This window comes from Lithobates pipiens, unplaced genomic scaffold (assembly GCF_037356315.1).
Source record: "Lithobates pipiens isolate NorthernLeopardFrog02 unplaced genomic scaffold, aLitPip1_a1.2 Scaffold_16, whole genome shotgun sequence".
In the NCBI taxonomy this organism is placed as follows: domain Eukaryota; kingdom Metazoa; phylum Chordata; class Amphibia; order Anura; family Ranidae; genus Lithobates; species Lithobates pipiens.
Window position 1 is genome coordinate 567,319,790 of NW_027507748.1, and position 18,960 is coordinate 567,338,749.

At 40.7% G+C, this 18,960-nt stretch overlaps 1 protein-coding gene across 3 annotated transcripts in view; it reads right to left on the reverse strand.

Moving 5' to 3' along the window:
• Positions 1-6,118: 6,118 nt before the first annotated feature.
• The window catches only part of TFCP2 (transcription factor CP2), a 135,783-nt gene continuing 122,941 nt past the window's right edge, over positions 6,119-18,960 (reverse strand). For all 3 annotated transcript variants that reach the window (XM_077483681.1, XM_077483680.1, XM_077483682.1), the window contains 2 exons: positions 16,347-16,398; positions 6,119-9,466 (listed from right to left, as the gene is read on the reverse strand). In XM_077483681.1, the coding sequence (XP_077339807.1) occupies positions 9,429-9,466; positions 16,347-16,398 (90 nt within the window). In that variant the 3' untranslated portion in view covers positions 6,119-9,428. The remainder of the gene's footprint in view (positions 9,467-16,346; positions 16,399-18,960) is intronic.

Below are 18,960 nucleotides of genomic sequence, written 5' to 3' on the forward strand. Positions count from 1 at the left end.
TCACTGCTTACAGGCAAGCAAGGTATCATGGGACATATAGTCCTTAGAACTTTATGTAAAAAGATGAGGAGAACCTGCAGAGCATGCCAAATGTTGAGCGGCAATCACAACATGAAAGGGTATACATTTTTTATTATATTGGATTGTCAAACATTTATTCGTATTGCTATGACATTGCTGATGTTATAAAATCAAATTGCATGCTGTGACTATAGAATTCCTCTATTGTTTCTACCTCGATTAAAAGGTGATAATTGCCAATTCCAAGAAAACATGTTAGCTTTGCAATTTTTACTGTTTTGTGCAGCATTTTTTTATCTAAGAACACTGCTTTGTCATTGTATGTTTAATACAGGTGATGCAGTGGTTATGCAAGATGTGAAAGCTGAAGAAGGAAAAAAATAAAAATAAAAATAAAAAAAGGGAACACAGGGGGTTGGGGAGGAGATTCTCAGCAAAAGCTTTTACCTGTGTCCAACCACCTGTAGGTCCAGAAAGAATGATTAAGAAAAATATTAGGGATCACCACTACAAATATGTCATAATGAGCAATATGTGAAGAGATTATAAAATCCTAGAGTGGTTGGTAGATGAAAAAAAAAGCCTCAAGTGTAATTCCAGCTACATTTTTTATAAATTAGATTTGGATCGTGTGGAAGCATTAGAACCCTTGTCACCTCTTCTGAAGCCCCAGTTTTGGGGCATCTCTCCTAAATACCTGTCCCCGTGATAACACTGACAACAAAGGGAAAGACAGCAATAATTCTTTTTTCGATTACACTGTAAAGCAACTCAGAAATACCTTGTGTTTGCCAAGAAAGAGCTGGGATATTTGCTTCAAATGTGCAAACCATACAGCTCACTGAAATTACACAAGCATCTTAGGTCAAAAGGGCAGAGTCCTGAGGAAGTTTTTATCCCTTGGGTCTCCGAGTTTTCAGGGGTCTCAAACTGGTGGACCTTTCAGCTGTTGCAGAACTACCATTCCCATGAGGCACTGCAAGGCTGACAGTTACAAGCAAGACTCCCATAGGCAGACTTGAGATGGGACTTGTAGTTCCGCAACAGCTGGAGCGCCACCATTCTGAGACCCCTGGTTTAACCACTTGACCACTGGGCACTTAAACACCCTTAATAACCAGACCAATTTTCAGCGTTCGGTGCTCTCGCATTTTGAATGACAATTACTCAGTCATGCAACACTGGACCTATATGAAATTTTTGTCCTTTTTTTCACACAAATAGAGCTTTCTTTTGGTGGTATTTAATCACCGCTGGATTTTTTATTTTTTGTGCTATAAGAAAAAATACCGAAAATTCTGTAAAAAAATGAATTTTTCTTTGTTTCTGTTAGAAAATTTTGCAGATTAGTAATTATTTCTTCATAAATTTTGGCCAAAATTTATACCACTACATATCTTTGGTAAAAATAAGTACAAATTGGTGGATATTATTTGGTCTTTGTGAAAGTTATAGAGTCCACAAGCTATGGTGCCAATATCTGAAAATTGATCACACCTGAAGTACTGACGGCCTATTTCAATTCTTGAGACCCTAACATGCCAGAAAAGTACAAATAGCCCCCAAATGACCCCTTTTTGGAAAGAAGACATTCCAAGGTATTTAGTAAGAGGCATGATGAGTTTTTTGAAGTTGTAATTTTTTCCCACAATTCTTTGCAAAATCAAGATTCTTTTTACTTTTTTTTCACAAAATTGTCATATTATCAGGTTATTTCTCACACACAGCATATGCATACCACAAATTACACCCCAAAACACATTCTGCTATTACTTCCGAGTACGGCGATACCACATGTGTGAGACTTTTACACAGTGTGGCCACATACAGAGGCCCAACATGCATGGAGCGCCATCAGGTGTTCTGGAGCACCCAGGACAATTCTGACATTTCTCTCCTACATGTAAAAATCATCATTTATTTGCTAGAAAATTACATAGAACTCCAAAACATTATATATGTTTTTTTAGCAAACACCCTGGAGAATACAATGGTGGTCTTTGCAACTTTTTATCTCACACGGTATTTGCGCAGTAATTTTTCGAATGCTTTTTTTTGGAAAAAAAACAGTTTTGTGCTTAAAAAAAAAAAACACAGTAAAGTTAGCCCAATTTTTGCATAATGTGAAAGATGAAGTTACGCTGAGTAAATAGATACCTAATATGTCACTCTTCAAAATTGCACACGCTCGTGGAATGGCGCCAAACGTCGCTACTTAAAAATCCCCATAGGCGACGATTTAAATTTTTTTTACTGGTTATATGTTTTGAGTTACAGAGGAGGTCTAGGGCTAGAATTATTGCTCTCGCTCTAACCTTTTGCAGCGATACCTCACATGTGTGGTTTGAACACCGTTTTCATATGTGGGCGGGACTTACGTATGCGTTCGCTTCTGCATGCGAGCACATGGGGACAGGGGCGATTTAAAAAAAAACATTTTTTTTATTGTTCATTTTACTTTATTTATTTTAGTTTGACATTTTTTTCCCCAAAAATAATTTTTTTGATCACTTTTATTCCTATTACAAGGAATGTAAACATCCCTTGTAATAGGAATATGGCATGACAGGTCCTCTTTACAGTGAGATGTGGGGTCAATAAGACCCCGCATCTCACCTCTAAGCTGGGAAGCCTGAAAAAAAAAAAAAAAAGATTCTGGCTTTGATCGTATTAGCGATTCGGTAGAAGCACCCGAGGGCGGGGGATGTCTATGGCTGGGTATTGCAGGGTATCACCGACTATGGCTGGGTATCTCAAGAGTATGGCTGGGTATCTCAGAGTATGGCGTTGCAGAGCATTGCAGGGTATTGGCGGGTGTTGCAGAGCATTGCAGAGTGTTGCAGGGTATTGGCGGGTGTTGCAGAGCATTGCAGGGTATTGGCGGGTGTTGCAGAGTGTTGCAAGGTGTTGCAGGGCGTTGCAAGGTGTTGCAGGGCGTTGCAAGGTGTTGCAGGGCGTTGCAAGGTGTTGCAGGGCATTGCAGAGTGTTGCAGGGCATTGCAGAGTAATGGCAGGGTATTGCAGAGTAATGCAGAGTAATGGCAGGGTATTGCAGAGTAATGCAGGGAATCGAGGGGTTAATTTTCGGTGAGCAGCGATGTGGGCACTGCAGATGCAGCCCACATCGCTGCTGACACCGATCTCTTCCCCCTCCGCTGTACCGATCGGTACAGAGAGGGGGAGGGAGGAACCGGCGTCATAACATGACGCCGGCTTGTTTACAAGTGATCACTTCGTCATTTGACGGAGCGATCACGTGGTAAACGGCCGCGATGAGCGGCCGTTTACCGTGATTCGTGATGCGCCGGGTCCACTGGACCCGGCGATCACGGATGCTCTCGTGTGCGCACCCCAGGGGGCGCGCGAGAGCAGAATTCTGGGAGGCCGTTAATTAACGGCCTCTCAGAGTTAAACAACCGCCCTGAAGCCGTTAATCGGCAATGGGCGGTTGTTAAGTGGTTAAATGCTTAGGAAGCCGCATTTCCTCTAGAGTGAGTCTAGACGTTGCTTAACTTACTCCCCTTATCATCTAAAGTCAGAACACGGTTGGACGCATTGGCGACATTTGCCCCTCATTGATTGGTCGGTTAAACCTTCTCAAAATGAAGATTTTACTGACATTTTTTTACTTTTTACGCAATTCCCCAATCTGGGTATTCGGTTTCTATTTTAAGCGTGCAAATAGCCTATTTAGTTTATTTTTATGTCCATAGTCACATCCCAGGATAGGGCTTCATGCCCTGCAAGAACCCCGTGGACAGGGAGTCCTGGCACTACTGGATCTCTTTAAATATTTTTTAGCATGGCAAATGGTCTTTGCCAGACGCTGGTTATTACGTGATGATGGAGATGGAGCAAACGTGCTCCTGGGATCCTATGAAAGTCTATATTATCTGGTATACAGGGGTCCCCAGGTGGCTTCTCCTTTAAGTATACATACCACCATCCAAATTGGTATCTCTTCCGCTGCTTGCATTTTTGGCACAATTTAGATTTTTGCCACAAATTAGGTCATCTCCTTTAGAGCAACTGTTGTGTGATGAATTTATAACGAAGTCGCCATCTGAAGTCTATAAGGAATTGTTCGCAGAGAGACCAAAAGTACTCACTAAAATGTAGGGAAAGCTGGATGCCATTAAGCCCGTTTCCAAGGGGACAACATGTGGGACTACCCATTTAGGACTCATGTCAGCTAGGGGCCACTACATTCAATTTAAACAGTCACTATTTATGGCTCGGTGGAAGGCTGGCGTACCACCTCTCCTGCCAATTTCAAACATCTTCTGGCATTGGAAGCCGATACAGGAGTATTGATCATTCTTGTTTGTCTGCTGGGCCTGGTGGCAGAGCTAGCACCATGCAGAACACAAAGGAGTTTCCTCTCAATCTCACTTCATGACCATCTTGCTGTGCTGGAAGAAACCAGAAACCCCCTCATTTTATTGGAAGGGCATTGTTAACAACTTGCCACTATATAAAGCCACGTATTTGAGCAGGGGATGCTCCAAAAAGTTTTAAATGGTATGGCAGTGTTGGCTTTCAGCCACAGACATGCTAGATTTAATTTTTTTTATTTCCTTTGATACTACTGTGATAATCCTAATGTTTCCCCCTTACGTGGACTCAGTCTTAGCCAAGGGTGCCTTGTCTTATGTAGTCATAGCTCTGCACTTGAGATGTATCTAAACGAGTGGGCCAATTGTCTTTTTTTTCCCTATGCACTTAATAGAAATGTTGTACATACAAAAATGGGGAGGGGCTGGGCTTTTCTTTTAAAGTCAGTTGATTATATAGGCTCACTGACTTGGTGAGATTTATCACAGGGTTGTATATTGCTGTCTTTGATTGTTTTTATTTTTCAAATATGAAGGGGGGGGGGGGGGGGGAATGATGTACAAAGTTAAAAAAAAAAAAAATCATGCAAACCATGAATGCAACATGTACACCACTGAACAAATTTGTAATTCATGGGTAATAGCTCATCTGTTCCATGGAAGTAGGTTTTCACTGGATTGTCTTACAATTCTTGACCAAGATGCAAATGTCCTTATGTAAGGAGTCCTGACTTTCCTGAGCTGCATTCTTCTGAGATTTAGGTCAGCATGACAACAGGAAGTTAGCCTTTTCACGGTCCATAACAGGAGCCCTCTTTTTTAAGCTGCCATTGTTAACATATACATTCATTTGTGCTTTTTTCAAAGACATTTTAACATCGGACTTATTTTAAAGAATATGTAAACCCAACCAATATTCCTGAAAGGTGCCTGCAGTACTATGTACTTGTATGAGAAAGCATCCTGTTCTCTTTGTATTGCTTCCTTTATGTGAAAGCCCTGGTGTCCTTGTCAGTCCCTCTGCTTTCGTACTAAAAACTGACCACTCTAAGCAGAACACACCAGTTCTCTAGCTATGCTGGGAACTCTGCCTGCTCTCCTTCAAGGATCATATAGTTCTGACACCTCCCCCTCCACACAACCTTTTACTGAGAAGCTCAGTGTGCTGCTGCTTCTCCTTCCCCCCAGCTCTTATGCAGCTGAGAACAGCAGGTATTATATATTATATAATAAAAAAATGAAATATAAATATACTTTATACAGAATGGGTTGTTTAACAAAGGCATGTTTACTTTAAGAGTGGTGTTGGCTAGTTTTGAACCAGCTATCTTTAAAGAGTTAAGACCTGGCAACTTTGCCAGTCACATCAAGACTGGTAAACACTCCTTTACTGTTATTTCAGGAGATGGTAAAGTGAAACTAAAAACACAAAGTTAAAATAATTACTGTTGTAAGCAAAATGTAGAAAAGTTAATTGAGCAGTACCCCTTTGAGATTTCTCCTGAAAAATAGTACTTCCTGGTAGGTGTGCCTATAGCTACAGCCTCATAGTTATAGGTATGCAGCGTGAGATCTAAGGCAAAATTATAGATTAGGAGCAGCAAGTTAGACAATACTCTTCCCTCCCCCCCCCCCATCCTTTAATGCGTTATGCTATAAAGAGCAATTACCAAAAATGGTCTGACAGTTAAAATCACATACAGCTTGAGTAAAAGTAAGCATTAAATCCCAGAGTGAAGTCAAATTTACCAAACACAAGTAGATACATTTACTTAAAAACATTTTTATTTCAGACAATTTTATATTAAGGCTTTTATTTTTGTAAAGGATTTGTATGCTACTTTTTCCAGAATTTGTGTGTGAATGCAAATAAAACATAAAATAAATTTGTTACTGCAATACCTGGCACCCTGAATGATTGTTGAGTAGACCACAAACTTTTTAACCAAAAAATATTCCATTGGTTGGGTAAGTTAGGTGTAAATACTAAGCTCCAAAACAGGAGGGCAATGTGCAGGCGATACCTTGGTCAATCAGACTTTCCATATGGTATTTCTCTGGTGTATGTTAAAGCTGAACTCCAGGTCTATATAAAGAACAAAATATAACAGCTCTGTAATCACTAGCACATTAAATCTATTTTTAAATGCAAGCAGCACAATTACCTGAATAAGGTGTAAAGGAGGATCTCAGAGAGGAGGAAAATGTAGGTGTGCTAAAGTGCAAGGAACCATGCTGACAGGTGAGATGAGCACATCAGTGTGCTGCCTCACTGTCCAGTCACAGGGTACAGGTTGGGACCTCTAAGTGAAAGTGAAACTGCAGCATAGACAGATCAAGAGATCAGGATGACTGCCCCAAACACACACCTACACAGACAGGGCTGGGCTTTGGGACAGAGCTGTGTATTTAGTAATTTGCTTGGAATTCAGCTTTAAAAAAAATGCAAGCCATCATCTGACTAGTTACATAAACCTTTGTAAGTATACGCATTTGAAAAAAAAAAAAACACAAAACAAATAAAAAAACTGTCCATTTAAGAGGAAATAAAGTATTCCTCTTTAGTTGTACCTATAGGTAAGCCTATAGTAAGGCTTACCTGTAGGTACTGTAAACATCTCCTAAACGTGCACTATTTAGGAGACATTTACTATATATGCTGCCATTGGCGCAATGCGCACGGAAGGAACAGCCCCTACTCGTGCCTTTTTTACAGGGCCGGTGCCGTGACTGGCGGCAGCTGTGCTAATCACAGTGCTGGAGCTGCAAACCCGGAAGTAACTCTGGGAAATATGTTGGCCGTGTCAGTGGGATGCTGGCGCCGCTGCAGGGCATCGTTCTTAGGTAAGCATTTCAATGCAAACTAGCTCATTATGCCTTTGTCTTGCAGGGTTTTTTTTTGGGGGGGGGGCTTACAACCTATTTAAGGCTTCACAATATCATTGCGCTCTCTGGTTTTGTTTCAGTTTCGCAAGTTGTGATTGCCCACTGCCACCAATCAGATATCAAGGATGATTTACTAAAAGGGTGAAGAGTCTTCACACAAATTCTTTGAATGTTCGCTGCAATTATCTGATTACATACAAGTGAAATATGTAAGCAGGAATTTGCTTTTCACATGGGTGGATAACTGAAGTGAATATTCACACAACTGTTTGTGGGAAGATTCTCAACTCCGTTAGTAGATCAGCCTCACTGGCTCTTAATTTCTAACTTGCACTGGAAAACATTCTAAATACACCTGTGGTGAGAGGAATACATTGGCTGACACAACAGGGCTAGCTGTCTGTCGGGAAACTTAGAATGTCTTAAGTTTATAGTTCTGGGCCAATGACTCAAGCACTGAAGCATCCGCATGGCGTGCAGGCCACTAGCAGACTTCAGAAAGAGAGTCAGCATTGAAGCGCCCACATTTCTTCTATGGCAGGTTTATTTTAAAATGGCAACTATGGACAAAGCTTCCACAGGTCACTCATTAAGTTAAGGAATGGCTTGAAATGAAATTAACACATCAAAAATGTACTTTCATTCATGTCCAGCATTCACACATCAATGTTTATAGGAAGGACACCTTCCATAACAGAGCTGGATCACAAAATTCTTGAAATGGCAGCAATATTTTTATTATTGGAGGTATTTGCTGTCCCACAAGACTTCTAGAATGCCACGGGTGACTCTGTAAATACAGAATAGCAATGCTTTGCAAAATAAATGCAACAATAACTATTTAGACCAAAACAATGTTACAAAAAGAAAAATGAATCAAAGTAAAAAAACAAAAAAAACAAACAAAAAATAGTAAGATGTCAGAATACAAAAGTTAGAGGGGTGAGTTATAATGGGATACAGTTAAATAGCGGATGGAATTTAATTAATTAGTTTGACTAATTTATGCAGGCCATGTTACACCAGATCTACGTCCAGACATCAATAAAGTTCCATAGCATGCAAAGGGGTGCTTACAGGAACTTCTATCTGATAATGGTACAGCACAGAGCAAGAAGTTGAAGACTGCACAGTTTGACCCTGCCTTGAGTTTATTAGTAACAAAATGAAGACATAAGCTGCTATGGTTTTGGCACAAGTGAGGACTGTGCTCTTGAAAAGTAATACTTTCGAATCAACAAATTGATACTAGTAATCTCAGGGCCCTCTTCAGTCACAGGCTGGCCTTTTGGGTGGACTGGCTTAAACATTGTCATTTATGTGTTTTCTACTCTAGAGTGACTCTTTACATCCGATCAGATACAAGAAGAGCCAACCTCAAGTTTACAATACAAAACAGCATGATCACTGATGCACAGCACTGAAACAAGTCTTTAAATCATTAAAACCGGACCTTTACCTGTCCAGCAGTCAAGTAAAATGGCTGATAACCCCGGTGGCAAGCAAAAAAAAAAAAGAAAAAAAAATGTATAAAAAAGGCAAGTAAAAATCTGGGGAGGGGCTGGGCTTGAGAAGAATAGGAACAGCTAGGAAAGATGGCTGGTGTTACAAAAAGCATCATACAAAAAGACACATGCTACATAAAAAAATACTAACCCCCTTACCATCTCTTTCAGACAGTACAGTTTGATGGGTTGACCAATAACATACACCAATATGTTTCAAGAATATCATATTCTTTTCTTCCAGCAGCCAACATGAACAGCTAAAAATGCTTCTTTGCTATAGTATAAAAAGAAGAGAACAGTGAATGTATGAGACAAAGTAATGTGCTACTTTGTCTGCGATGCACTTCAAAGTTCACTTCATTTCAAGGTATCTGGAAATGTTTGTGCAGACAAACCCTGATTATTTGATAAATAAGCCATAGCAACAACTGCTATGGTTTCTTCTCACCACTGCTCTAGAACATTTCACAGAACAAATGTGAGTTCAATCTGCACAAGCAAGGTCAGCCTAACTGTTCTCTAATGGAAGAAAATGAGGGTAGCACAATTTGCCAGAGATGTGGCAACACAGCGATCTTTAGTTTTCTCCAATACGTTCAAGCCTTGGGAGCCTATTGAAGAGCCCAGAGAGACGATATCTGTCTTCAGTGACGAGAAAATCTGTACTTCAAGTGAAACTTTATTTTAGGATAATGTGGTAACTGTCACTTGTTTCAGCTGAAAGAAATCAAAAGAATAAATTATAAAAGACACATGGTAAAATTTAAGAATGTACCCCAGAACCGACCTTATATTATAGTTTAAAGGCTAATGACTTAATTTCTAAAAATATGCATAAATTAGATTTTTTGTTAATCTTATATTGCCAAATCTTATATTTTCTTGCCATTTATCTGATCTGTTTTATTCCTTTAGCTCTGGAAAATTAAAACATTAAAATAGATAAAAATGTACCCCGCTATCAACTAACCCCATCGTTGCCAGAGCAGTTTTTGCTTTTTTGTGTGCAAAGGTGGGATAAAGGCCCAAAACATTATATATTTTCTGAAAGCGGATACCCTGGAGGGGAAAATTTTATTTTTATTTTTTTTTGGGTCACATTAAAGTGGTCGCCCCGATCTATTTTTTTCCCCATTTAGGACCGATTGCCTTGCCCCAGTGTCTTTCCCGGGTTGGGAGCCTTTAGCTCCAATTGTCCATCAGCACTAGAGGGTTGGTCTCCTTTTTACATCTCGCTGCCTTTCCTCCAATCGGCTCTCACAGTACAAGCCCAGGCTCCCCACCCACTGCTGAAAGGGGAAGAAAGATTGTAAACACAATCTGCACTTTCCAAAGTGTGTAGAAAGGGGAAGACAGCAGCTATACATGAAAAACTTATGTAGGAGGATTTGTTTAATCTGAGGCTGATCACTTCACTGGGTATATGTGAGGGTTTCCAACCACTTTAACAGCATGCCGACCAGCCGCCGCATTTGTACTGCGCCGATGCAAGTGCCCGGCAGTCTCGATCACCACCGGGCTCCCGTGATCACTCGGGGCACACGGAGAACCGACAGCCGTTTGTGTAAACACACAGTTGCCGGTTCTCCAAGCAGTGAACTGACAGATCGTCTGTTCATACAGAGTATGGACAGCGATCTGTTCGTTTCCCTGCACAGTCCCATCCCCCCTAGAACACAAACTAGGATACATATTAACTCCTCCCCTGCCCCCTAGTGTTAACCCCTTCACTGCCAGTGATATTTTTACAGTAATCAATGCAATTTTAATCGCACTGACCGCTGTATTAATGCCAATGGTCCAAAAAGGTGTTAAAACTGTCTGACATGTACGCCATGATGTCGCAGTCATGGGGGAGGGAAGGAAAAAAATAAATAAATAAAATAATCGCTGATCGCCGCCATTACTAGTAAAGAAAAAAAAGAAAAATGACAAATCTATCCCCTATTTTGTAGACGCTATAACTTACAATATATGCTTGTAACATCTTTTTTTCATAGCTTTTTAAAAAAAAATGTGCCCTGAGCCTAAAGTGTTACTAAACTCAGGACCCTGCATTCACTATATCTGGTCTCCCACAGTACACAAAACAAATATTTTAGTAAATATAAACTGCTAAATACCCCTTTTTCATCAGCAGTATATAGCAGTCTTGTGACTAACAGGGTCTAACAGGTTAACGTTTGTAGGAGTTTGCATTCTACTCGATTGTCCTATGAGGTTGCAAGACCCCCGACCCTCTGTCTGGACAGTGCGGATTGGCCCTGTGCTGATCACATGCACCCGGCCCAAGAAAAATAAAATAAAATAAAAAACGCTCTAGCAATACACCAAACTGAGCATGTGCAGCTTGTCCCCAAGGCTCTGTTCTATCAGGACATGGTTTGGAGACTATGGAAGAAGGGGAGGATCAGAGGAGGCAGGATGAAACAACCTTTTTAATTTTGTAGAACATAAACCCCTTAGGTTCCACAGCGAGTATAACCAGCATGCTTTACTGCATATACACAAATTGATTTTACTGTTGTGGGCTGAGTAACACTTTAAAAATCAAAATCAGCTAGGGCCCTTTTAATATTCGTCCTGACAAGCAAAAAGGGATATGTCCTTTTTCTAATAAAATAAAAAAAAATAAAAAAAATTCTCAGTCTATAGCTCATGTACAGTGTATTTTCTCATTCATTCCCAAGGGAGGAACTACGCAGCAGCTGGGGCCCGCAGGCACAAAAAGGCATATTTTATTTTATACACTCATACATCTGTAAATACGTCTGTGTGCATAAATGCTCAGACGTTAAACTACACGGCTCTGTGTGAAAAGATCAAATTATAAAGAAAGCAATAAGTTCATACCAAGCAATAACTTTGAAAAGTTATCATGTAGACAGTAACAGAGGTTAGAGTATCAAGTAGTTTGATTTCCGAGAACAACCACTAGATGGTGATAATACAATGTAGTTCCCTAACCTGGTATACGTATGAAGTGCAACTATTGATACACATATGAACACATTACTATTTGGTTAGGTTTACTGTTAAACCTGTTTGAGTAAAATCAGGCTCTCTTCCTTGTCCATTGAGAGACAGCAGAAGTCAGATAAGGTTGGCTTTTAATTCTACTTCGAGAAGGAGAGGAGAGAAAAATTGGACACTGGAAGGAAAAAAACACTGTAGGCCATCCTCAGGATAACCACTCCTCTACCCAGCATGCCTGTTATTGGCTACTGTTTTAGGAGGAGGGACAAGTTCTTCAGCTCTCCCAACTATAGTCTAACCTTTGCTAGACTCTCTTCAGTTAATTTTTACGTGCATTCTTCCTCCATTGACTTTAATCAAGATTTCTCAATACAATGTCAGAGCTTGTCGCTAGCTATGCAGATTATAATTTCTGCAGTCCAACATTGGAGTGTTGTTCCCAGCCCTAGCAGCTAGCCTGGAATGTGATCTTCAGGCACTAACAAAAGTTAGTTGCAGAGTGCATTTCAGGTCCAGAGTCACTGCATTGTCTCAGCACTGGGTAAGGCTGTGGGGGGGGGGGGGGGGGGGATACCTTCACCATCTGCAGTTAGGCGCATATAAAATTTTCCCACTACTGCCACTTTTACTGCCGGTGTTAATGTTGGGGGACTAAGGGAAGGGGTAAAAGCAGAGGTCATCCGCTGGGTGAAATGCATTGTGGGCTCATTTCCAACAGGTGCTGCTCCTGTTTTGTAACGTACCTTGTGTAACTCTGGTCTGCTTCTACTGCATTTCTGCAATCTCTAGCCATCCAACTCTAATCAGCACTAACTGCCTGGGTTTGTGAGACCTATCCTTCACACCTTAGGGCTAATTGCATCACCACCACCACCACCACCACGTGGCAACATGCCCAGTTGCTATGGGTGACCCAAGCCCATAACATTTCCAGAGACACTTGCTCCATATCCTCTGAGGGAACAAATACCTGGAACCTGGAAACCAGTGACCCTGTAGTCCCAGGATCTACATAATCCGAGTCTTTCAGCTTCACAGAAGTGAGGTAGAGTTCACTAGCCTGTTGTCAGGGGACTCTACAGCAGTAAGAGGTTGTGACCTAATTCATCCAATTCCTTGATATGATCGCTGGCTGACCCAAGGCCTTAGAGTCTAAGGCCTTGGGTCAGCCAGACTCAAAGACTTTCCACCTCTCCCGTGTGAATATCTTGGTTCACCTTACATTTCACTTAGGTCACCACAGTTCCGTGCCCGCCCTGGTTGGTGCCTATGGGGTGCCCCCGCTGGACTGCCCTCCGTGGCTCCCGGTGGGGATTGCAGTTTGGATTGCTAGTGTTTCCCAGCACTACACCATCTTTTGGACTCAAGTAATTTTAATTGTATTTGGTACGGGGGTTTTCAGTTTCACCCCTGCCCATATCTACATTTATTCTACTATGTAAGTTAATGCCAATATTTCTATTTTTAGAAACATCAAGTGCTGGCTACCGAGTGGCCTTCCAGCCATGAAACACATAGAGCTGCCTTACGCCATGTTATTTATCAATACCCATACAGCCTTGTTAGCTAACTTTATATCCTACTTAACCTCCCTGGCGGTATGATTCAGTCTGGAATTAGGTGCTGAAAGCGGTACAATTATTTTGCATGGAAATCTGGCGTTTTATTTTGTAGTCCTGCAATTCTTAGGAATAACGCTCTTAAATTTCTTCAAACCAGAGTCTAGCAGACATCCCGGGTATGATAAAGTTTATAATATAATAATAAAAATGATTCAATAATGTAATTAAATTCTAAAACACTGAAAAAGGGACACATTTTGGTTGCTATGGACAATCTCCAAATGGCAGAAAAAAACTATTTATAATATAAAAGTGCATGCAGGGCACTGCACAGACCACTAGGGACAACGGGGGTGTGTAATTTTTTAATACAGCACTGTAATCTGTAAGATTACAGTGCTGTGTGTTTTGTGTCTTTTTACTTTTTTGAATTTGTCGCCGTTCTCCGCTCCCGTGCGCCGCAGGGAACGGAGCTCGGCGGCATTCGGCACTGTGAATTGAGCGGAAGACAGCTCAATCACACAGCGCGGGGGACATTGCTGGATCCAGGGGACAAGGTAAGTAAGTCTCACTGTGTCCTCCCCTGCATCCAGCGAAGCGATCCAGAGTCTGGCTCAGGGTTACCGCTAGGGGGGGGGTTAAGGATCCAAGAGGCCTGAGTTTTTGCAGGCATTATCAAAATTTTACAATTTTATCTTCATCATGGTTTTGGTGCACTTTGGAAAGCTGTTGCTTGCTGTTTTATGTGGCAATCATGTTATGACTGAGATGTACTGTATTATCCATGCATCACCTCAATATGTTTATATTTAATGTACCCAACTTGTATTTTATGGCAACCAATAAATTCCAATTAGGTTCATCAAATTATTCTTTTGCTACCACGTGCCTCATTTAAAGTCCCGCCCCTTGCTCTCCCCCCATTCTTGACCAAGACCTTAGAGGCCAAACCATCGGTCGCTGTGACCATCTGCAACTCAGCTTTAAAGTCATAAAAATCCGTCTTTAAAGAGGCACAGCAATCTCCTGCCTTCTCTCAATTACAAGAGGTTGCATCAGACCTCTTTGATGCAGCCTCTGCTGTCTCATGCCTTGGGTCTTTCAGAGCTCCTACAGTTGCAAAGACCTATCCATAACACCTGCTATTCGAGATATTCCTCTACATGGACTGGAAGCACCCCGAAGGGTCCCCGCTAGTGTGTTGGACTGTTCACCTTTGAGTAGGAATTTGATAAACAGTGTCCTATACCACTATGCATTTGTTAATAACCCGCCTGTACAGGAACACTACTAGACAGGTAGAGCACAAGCTTACTGACAGAATCCAGTCTCAAACTTCAGTTTTCTCTGGCTGGTTCTGCTGTTCACCCTCTATTGGCTGTGACTGTAAATTTGTCAAACGGTGACACAATAGCTTAGAGCCCCCATAGTGGATCTCTCCACTGCCAGGGCAGACCCCTTTATTGAACATCCAGGTTCAGAGCACCCCTTTAGACTCCCAGGCTAATCTTTTGCCTCCGGCGCCTCTATTATGGTAGGCCCAGGAGTTGTTCTCTAACATACACAGGAGTCACTTGACACGCCTTGTGGTTGGCTGCATTTTTCACTGGTAAGTCTTGCCTAGCGAGATTGCATGCCTAACCGGACCTCTTCAGTAATGGAATCCTCCTCCTTTTGCCCTAAGAGAATAGTGTAAAGGCTTTGGGCCTTCTCATGTAACCTGGCTAGTCTTTCTCACATGGACCTGTTGGTCCTAGGTTTTTTCTAGGGTTTGTCCCCAATTCTTTTTGCTCACATCATGTAGGTTTTTTTATTTATTTCATTCACAAGAATTTGTTACAAGTTTCTAATGGGTGTTTGGTTTTGATTCCCCCTTGTGTGGAGTGATTTTATCTGGTGGTGACCTTTCTTCTAGTCCACAAATCTGAAGATGATGTCTCAAATTCCCTTTGGTTGTGTTGGCAGGTTGCCTTAAGTGAAAGATAGGCTCAGCTTCATCTGGTTCAGAATCAGGCCTTGGTCCTTTCAGTGGTTCCTGGGCTGCAAGCAGTTCCCAGGCCTTTCAATGGACCCTTTAGAGATTGTTGCTGTGGCGTCCTCCCCTGAAGTTGGGCTGCTTATGGAGGTCACCGACATTCCCTGAATTCTTCTGTCACTTAAAATCAAACAGGATTTTCAAACTAAAATATTCTTGAAGTACATCAAATGATGCAGTATTGGTTATTCCTAGACCAATGGGTCAGGCTCCATTCTTTGCAATTTGGGATTCCAAATCATGAGGTAGTTGCAGCACAATGTGCATTTGGGAATAAATACCCCTTAAGGGATCACTAAAGGCAAATTTTTGATTTTTTTTTAAAACAACAAACATGTACTTGCCTCCACTGTGCAGCTCGTTTTGCACAGAGTGGCCAGAACCTGCTCCTCTGGGGTCCCTCGGCGGCTGTCTCGGAAGTCCCTCCCGCAAGTACTCCACAACTTCACGCGAGCTCCCTCGCATAGTGTGGAGTGCTTGCGGGTGTGCTCCAGTGATACAGCTAGCAGCCGTAGACGCTCACTGTATAACTCGGCCCCGCCCCCTGGTGCGCCACGTCATTGGATGTGATTGCACTGCTTTCAATCCATCCACTCTATCCAATCAATAGCCAGGGTGGGCGGCAAAGGATGTCGGGGGCGAGCACAGGATTTAGAGGGATCAGGTAAGTAAAAACGAGAAACACACACTCAGAGCAGCCCATTCACGTGAATGAGATTACCCTATACAACATGCAAAATCGCAAGCGGGAATGCTTTTTCCTGCTACGCAAAAGTGTGAATGTAGCCTTATGCATCTCCTCCAAGTAACTGGACACTGGCAATCGGAACGCCAAAATCAAGCCCTGCATAAACCCTCCCACCCATAACATACCTCTGTTTAAAAAAAAAAAAAAATATATATATATTTTGCCCATAGTAACCAGAGCAGGTTGAAAAATAACTAACAGAGTTATTCTTTTGGATACTTTGATCAGTAAGGTGGTTTATATCTATTGGGGAAAAAAGTACCGGAGTCTTCATACCTTTCATTGAATCCAACACAAAGCACGACTCATCCTGGAAGTTCTGAATCATCTAGAAAAAAAAAAAAAAAAGAAGAAGTTAGTGGAAGAAGATTTTTCTCAGGGTTTTCATAACTTTGGTTCTAAATTTTGTTAACTTTAAGAACTAGTAGGGTCAGCCAGTAAAAAGAAAGGGGATGAAGATGTATTCATTCAAATGATTAGGACATATTTGAGAAAATAAAATAAAAAAATCAAGGCATGGTGGGACATTATGTACAGTAAGTTAATCCAATTTCTATATCATAAGCTAAAATATTGTATTTTTAACATTTTAAAATACTGCACAGGAGATTTTTGCCCTATTATGTCCAACGATGGTGTTGTAGAATCTTTTAGAAGCATGTTTTCCATGCTCTCCTTACTCTCAACCTTCTCCCTTCTGTGCTCAGAAGGCTCTAAAGGAAGTTTAAAAAGAGACAGTCTGAAATTAAACAGCTATTACTGTGCTGTATGTTAGAAAAGCCATGATGCTCTGTGAATTATATGTCCCTGCAATGAAGAATGTGTCAGTTAAGGGTGATAAAATGTATCAAACAGCAATGCACTTGTGTACTGCAGTCTGATGTTGTTCATTTAACTTGCACTGCAACAGACCTTGGCTTATGTGTACAGATATGGGTTAATAGTTCCATTGTGGTGCAATATAGTAGGCTACCCTACTACTAAGCACATCAACGTATTTCAAGACGTGCAGTAACAGTCCAAAAATGCATGAATCTGGCCTAAATTTATTTTTCTAAACTAAATTTCTGTAAAATAAAATATAAAATCATAGGTTAAAAAAAAAAAAAAAATAATAATAATTTGAACCTTTTCACATTATAGCTTCTCTTTAAATGAGTTTCTAATAGAAATCCAGTTTTGAAATAACTTCAGATATCACCAATACAAAATAGGGCATGATGGGCTCTCGTCAATAAGACATTAAGGATCGGTTTGACTTCTAATGCTTCCTCTGCCTCTAGCCCATACAGATGAGAAACACTAGGTTCCAAGTTTGAATGTTATCCAGCTGCTGTTACCTTGAAGTGTTCAGCTAGACACTTCAGGATGATTAGCAGTCAGAGGTGTAATCATTGAATTGGAGATCTGATTTCCAGCCATTCTCCACAAAGGAAGCAAAAAGCCCTAGCGAGAACACTGAAAATCTGTACAAAATCCCTATTGCACTCCTTTAAAAACATGAGAAATAAAAAAAATTATAATAAATCCAAGAATAAGACAACAGCCTTGAGAAGAATATTAAAGTACAAAAAGGTCATGCAGACAATTCAAAGAACACTTCTGTCAGATCTGTAAATGGGAGCCTTTGAACATTAGGTGACCTAGGCAATGCATTAGTGATTTTACAGCAAATGCTGAAGCAGTGTATTTGGTTTGCTTTTATACAGGTGTACAAAGCACACACAAAAATGTTCTTTTAACGGAGATAAATACAATTAAACGGCCTTCAACTAAAGCTAGTGTACACATCCACAGCTCAGCAGTCTGTACAGCCCACACGTGATGTGAGAAACCACATTCTTCCATTGGAGAAGGGGAAAAAAAGCATATTTTAGTAAGTGAATAAACAAATCCGTTTCTGTTGTAAAGTGACCAGAGAGAAGAATGCAACACTAGCCCAAAAAAATAATAAAATCGGCTTTTCTATTTCTTTTTGTTCCACATTATCCGCACCATTTTGCCCCTGCTTTTTGGAACAGTTTGGTCAATCCTGCCACCTACTTGTTAGCAGGTATATTTTATAAGTATTGTTCCTACAAAATATATATCAATGGTGTTAGCTTGTTTGCTTTGATAATTATTATATTTTATATTGTTTTCGATTTGGCTGGCTTTCCTGTGCATGTATACAGACCACCGCATACTAAGTCTCTATTAGGACAGTAATTTTTCTGAGCTATTGCCTGGATATGCTTATTTGAGACGTATCCCTCTAATGTAATGGGCAATTATCAGTATACATATTTAATAACTATTTTTGTATTCATATTGTTATATGGGTCTTTCTAGTGAACAGATTAACATTTTGAATATATTTGATATATCACCAAGTTTGATTTTAAAGTTCATATGTTCTATTTTCAGACAGTGGCATCCACTCTATTTGCTATCTGTAGAATCTTGACTGTATCCTGAAGAAGCCTAACGGTGAAACGCGTCAAACAAGGGCTCACTCACTGTGTATTGGTATACATGATTTTTAACCTTTTTTGAATGTTTCATTCATGTTCTGTTATTTTTCTAATAAAACATTGTTATTTTTTTTCATACCTCTCGGTTGTTTCCTATACCTTTAAAGTCCAACCTAGGTTTAACATTTAGTATTCCTTCCCCTTTTGTATATTTCTCCCCTTATTACGGAAGTGGCTACCCCGTTTCCCTTAAAATAAGACCTAGCGTGATTGTCTGTGTTGGCTGCAATATAAGCCCTACCGCCCAAATAAGCCCTACTCTGTTTACCCGAAAATAAGCCCTACGCTGAAAATAAGACCTACAAGGACTTTAACTAGGGCTTATTTGGGGAGCAGGGCTTATATTGCAGCCATCACTGACAATCACGCTAGGTCTT